Source organism: Mycteria americana, chromosome 1, assembly GCF_035582795.1.
Source record: "Mycteria americana isolate JAX WOST 10 ecotype Jacksonville Zoo and Gardens chromosome 1, USCA_MyAme_1.0, whole genome shotgun sequence".
Classification (NCBI taxonomy): Eukaryota; Metazoa; Chordata; class Aves; order Ciconiiformes; family Ciconiidae; genus Mycteria; species Mycteria americana.
The window spans coordinates 86,982,153-86,987,733 of NC_134365.1; the positions used below are offsets into that span (position 1 = coordinate 86,982,153).

The following is a 5,581-nucleotide window of genomic DNA, read 5'->3' on the forward strand; positions in this document are numbered from 1 at the left end:
GACAAGTGAGAATGGAAGGTGACAAAACCTTTCTGGAGAGATCCATGAAAAATGTTTACAAGTGACTGTGTGAACCATTCTCTGAATACATAGAGATATCTCATCATGAAAGGGCAATATTTATCTATATTAAACCACAAACAATACATAAAATAGACTTATTGTTGCTTTCAATAGCTTCTTTAATGGCAACAACACAAAGTGGAATACAAAATATGGCAGAGGCCATGGTAAAGCAAGAGCATTGTAAAACAGATTACAACGTAAGTGATGCTGGTTATATACTCACATTTTGTTTATGCATCTAGCAACAGAAGCAACATGCCATGCTTTTACATTACATAGTACAGGACATCAGAATGTCAACTGCGGGTGCAAGAGGTTACACACCCCCGGCATGTCTCTTATCTTTGAGTCTCTTTCATTTGACCAAATATGATAGTTCTTGCATTCGTGAGGATTATGGGGAGGGAGAACAGTGCAAGGCAGGATCGAGAAATACGGATCTGCAGTGCAGCATGAAAGAGAGCTCTCCCATTCAGTGTGGGCATTCTGTGGCACAGGGCAAAAAAGCAATACAAGCATAGACAGAGATCTAGGTCTCAAATTTCTTGCTGGGGCTGCATCTTCCCTCAGTGTTGCAGAATTTGCAGTCTAACAGCCACAGCTGTTGCCAGGGAGAAGTGGACGCAGAAATGAAAGCTTGTCATTGAAATTGATTTCATTGTAATTTGGAAGGTTTTCATGTTCTCGCGCAATGTAACAAAAACCACTTCCATCGCTGTGTTCACACAACAGCCAGGCACCTCTCTGGACTTTGTGAGAAGATATGATGTCATTGTCGTGTCCCCTGGCCAGATTTGTTGCTTCTCTTATCACCCTGCTCTTCCCTTGATATTGGGCATGTTCATAGAGAGTGATCTGGGGATGGTGCAGATTTTCAGTAATAATCTGCAGAGAAGTGATCTTATCATTCATCTCTTTACCAACAAAGCTATGTTCTCCCTCCTCAAATACCAGTAACTGGCCTGTATAGTTCAGGTGCTCATAAGCCACCCAAGGCTGGCCAATTACTTTCACTGAGGAGACACAATCATTCCAATCTACATCTTTTAGATTGGCAACGTCACTGGTGAATTCTTTGGAGTAACCCTGGAAGTTGGCATGCTCATAAATGATGATTTTTCCCATCTCAGAAGGACTTCCGTAGTTTGGATTTCTTGCTGTAGGAGCTGGATGACAGCCTGCAGAAAGGGAAAACAGAAAATAATCAATGCTTGTAAGAAGCCTTTTTGCACCAGACACAAAATGCTGGAGAGGGGAAAAAAAAAAGGAAAAAAGGAAAAGTAAATCATTTTTAGCAGAGGCTAAATATAGCAGCAGCTGGAAAAGAGTGAGGGCATGACATATAAATTTGAATTTGGAAGAAAAAAGTAAAATGAGATATGTACAGCAAAACTGTCCAGTTTTACTTAGTTGTGTATGTTGGTTTATGTATATGTGTGAGGGACATCTGAGCATTTAGTTTAACATCTTATTGGTATATTCTAAATAATAATGAAATAAAATACATAACTGGTGATAAATCTTTCAGTTGATAATTGACACTGCATTTGAGAATTATTTTAGAAATTGGCGTTCATTGTTTGGACTAGATTTCATGATCCACATAACATTACAAGTAAAGAAGTAGTGAGACATTCAATTAATTTCTAAATGAAAGTGCATTTTGTACGGTAAACAGGAAAAAAATCTATTCTGTTAAGACCAGAGCTGAACTTTTACAGTCACTGAAATACCTAATTTCTCTTTTTATATGAAATTCTGTTGAAATCAAGAGATTCCTGTTCTTGACATAAGCTGAGAAGCAATCAAGTTCAAAGCATCAGCTCTTTGAGTCAGACTGAATTTCAGGTTGTAAGTGTCTTTTTGTAGCACTGTTACAAATACTCATATCTAATTCCACACAAAGTCATCTGGAATCAAAGAACCGCAGTATTTATTAGTAACAGCTGCAGGAACAGAAACAAGCTACCAATTAAGATAACAGCTCCCTTATAATCACATAACACATAACAACTCCCTTATAATCACATAACACATAACTCCCTTATAATCACATAACAGGCATCGAAGCAAAGTTTTAGATTTCAGGGCAAATATATCTGAGGGAAAGAAGCAGTTACTCTAGTTGATTCTGGGAAGGGATGGGAGAAGATCAGATCTGCCCAAGTAAGATTAAAAGTCAGGCTAAAATTGCAAGACCTGAGCAACATAATCAACATTAAAAAAAAATCTCACTTAAATCTCACTTTTTAAAAAAAAATCTCACTATGTGATTAAAAACTTTTAAGCATTTTTTCACAGTTATAATTGAATTTATGGAGGCTGTGGCTACCTGAACTTTAATTGATTGATTGATTGAGCATTAGTATAATGACCTTCTACCTGTAGAAAAAGTAATAATAATAAGCCAGTTAATTTTGCTGACACAACATAAAGATCCTATGCCCAAGATTAATTTGTAAAATATTCTCACTTTCACCCCTTGGAATTTTGTAGCAATGGTTCTCTCCACCCTCTCCTTTTGTAAGGTATGTTTATCCTGCAGCTGTCTTCTCATCATCTAAAAGATGTGTTAAGTGTCTGCAAATACAGACATCAGATCCTCACAAACATGTTGCAGCTCTCATCCCAACACTTAAACCTCTTTCTCTTCAACTGCATTTCACAGTAGCTGCCCAAGAAGCCATTGAAAGTCTTCATGTAAAAAGTGTGCATCTCACCTTGATGTCAGCTTCTCGGATGGGGAGAGCTGATGGCACTTCCTCCGGTCCGGTGCTGCTGTTTGCAAGAGGCGGCTCACTTGCCTACATTTATAGCTTGCACAGAAGTCTTGTGAAACACCCCATTCAACAGAACTGGGAAGTGGCCAATATTACCCTCAGGAATCAAAAATCTTTAACTATTATTTTGATTTTGATCTTCCTACAACCAGCCATCTCGTTGCTCTGGTTCAAAAGTCCATTGAAGAGTGAGCATCTTGATAAACCTTAGAGCTTTGATTCTTGTTTGTCTTTATTCTCCAGAAGCCAGCTGAATCACAGTAATAAAAACACTTCAAAGTATTTTGTGACACATGGGCTGTAGAATTTTTTTGCTTGCTGCAGTTTACATTTTTGCTTACCTGGGAAGCACATCTAATACAGAACGTTACTTTTCCAAAGGGTTTCTATGTGAGATATCTAGGTGACAGAGGTGTGTTGCCGTGAAAAGCCGAAATCAGAACTCAATAGTCGGGATGACTATTAAGCAGGTATTCTTTATTGCAGCGCTGGGCAGCACTGGGGATCGCTCCGCCACAAGTGCTCCGCCAGGTTAGCGCAACACATCAGTTCATATACAGAAAAATCATACATATTCATCAGATTTCTTGAAAAGGGCAGTTTTATGGTGATGAGTTCCCGGAATTCATTTACATAGTCCAAGCATGCGCAGTAAAATTAGGGTTAGGGTCTTTTCACCCTCCCGGTGGTCTTCCATAGCCTTCCTCACGTTGTCCAGTAGTTGAACTTTGGGCTTCCTTTGTCCATATATAGTCATTGAGTTAGCTCATCAGTCCTTCGGCCTTGGAATGTTACAAGGGGATCGATTTAAGCTAGTTCTTTGGTGCTTATCTTTGGCACAATCGTCCTGAGTTCCTGTTATCAGTGATTTAATTAGGAAGCCTAACGAGCTTGCTCAAGGCCTGCTTAGTCCTATCAGGTAAGAAGTCACAGGAAATGTCCCACCATCAACTCTGCTCAGCAGGTAACCAAAACTATCTTTGCAGGGGAAGAGAACAAAAGAGAACAAGGATGCGAGTGAAAGTAAAAAAATGCAAGTCTATGTCTTAGTCAGGGATTGTCAGGGATTTAACCCTTTCAGGTGGCATTTAAGTAGCTTTTTTGTAAATTCACTTTCCCCCTTCCCACCTACGTTTGAGCAGCCACAGGGATGCAGAGCTGGTAAAGCAGGGCAAGGAGGCCCTAGCAGAGCTGCAGTGGCAATATTTTTGCTTATTTTCATATTGCAGGTTTACTCTGTAATATATTTTCAGACATGTTAATTGGCTAGCATACTGGCAAACTGTACTACAGTGGGAGGAAACAATGGGATCTTCATTAGTTCAAGAGCAATCCAGATCCTGCAAATAGCCACAGCAGTAACAAGAATAGACTTGCTTTAAAGGCTTATTTTGCCTTAGTCATCTCCGAATTTTGAAATCAAGCAACAGTCTGATGAATTATAACAACTGTGTAAAAAAATGAACAAGCTGCACTGCCAGTGAAAGCAAATGAGCGACTGTTTAGCTTCACAGAAAGATATAGGTGGTGTAACCAAATGTAACCAAAGTGATTAGTTTGTTGTGTGGTCTTTTGTAACTAAGGTAATAGAATCAACAGAGAGATAGGAGCAGGATAGACAATACTTTCATGTTGTATTTATACATCTATGGCTATGGATATGCTGCTATGCCCAAAGACAATAGGACAAGAAGCAGCACAGACATGTTGCTATGCTCCCAGTACAGCCCCAGCCCATCTTGACAATGAGCCGAGGAGTGGTTAGAATAATTGGTTTGTGTTAGAACAGGAATAAGGGTGCCAATCATTGTTAGGGACCATGCACAATGAAGAAGGGAAGCAAGCTACATAAGCAAGGTGATATTGCGCATGTGCAGAAGAAAGGGGTCAACTAAAGGACACACCTGTACGACCACCAAGGACCACCAGAGACCCCCACGGAAGCCCCTTGGAGTTCAAGGACACATGCGTAATGACCATGCAAATATGATAATTAGTTCTGGGAAACAGAATGAATATGCATGATCATTCCAGGAAATTTGATGCATATGTATGTAGTCAAACAATATAAGTTTTGGTTGATGTAACCTATGGTATGCACACTTGGTGGAGCGATCCCCCGCGCATCTGGCGCCGTAATAAAGAATGCCTGCTTCTTAATGCTACATTGGTGTTAAGGAGTTTGATTCCTGATTTTGGTGACAGTGGGAAGGGACCTCTGGAGGTCTTGAGTCCAACCCCCCCTCCTCATAGCTGTGCTGAATCTAAACCTACCTGCGGCTGCTCAGCGCCTTGCCCAGGTGACTCCTGAACATCTCCAAGGCTGGAAATTGCCCAGCCTCTCCAGGTGCTGAACTACCCTCGGAGGAAAGTGTTCCCTCCCTTACCACCAGATGTGAGAAAGCTCGCAACAAGGACTCAGAGGAGATTTAGTGGTTATCGGAGCAAGCAAATCAAATATGCATAATCTCAGTAGCGGTAGATCTCAAATATACCTTGGATCTGGGCAGACTGGCCGGGCACTGTGTGCAGTCCTCTGAGAGGAACCAAGGAGGCAGGGGCTACGAGCCAGTTTTTCATACAACAGAACTCCTGAGAAAGAAAATACGTAGTTGTGCTTACAGCTACGGCGCAGATGCTGCTTTAGGCTGTCATTAGACATAATGACCTCAAGGGGCAACATTTGACCAGCAGGGCTTCTTTCAGAAATATTTATGGCTTAGGGGATTTTTTGT

The 5,581-nt window shown here is 40.7% G+C and overlaps 1 protein-coding gene across 1 annotated transcript; it reads right to left on the bottom strand.

Moving 5' to 3' along the window:
- Window positions 1-201: 201 nt before the first annotated feature.
- Window positions 202-2,905, bottom strand: LOC142404771 (epidermal differentiation-specific protein-like). The gene is made up of 2 exons (XM_075491775.1): window positions 2,787-2,905; window positions 202-1,244 (listed from the first exon to the last, which is right to left on the bottom strand). The coding sequence occupies exon 2, from the start codon at window positions 1,189-1,191 to the stop codon at window positions 655-657; it is 537 nt and encodes a 178-aa protein (XP_075347890.1). The 5' UTR covers window positions 1,192-1,244; window positions 2,787-2,905; the 3' UTR covers window positions 202-654.
- Between the last annotated feature and the right edge of the window lie 2,676 nt (window positions 2,906-5,581).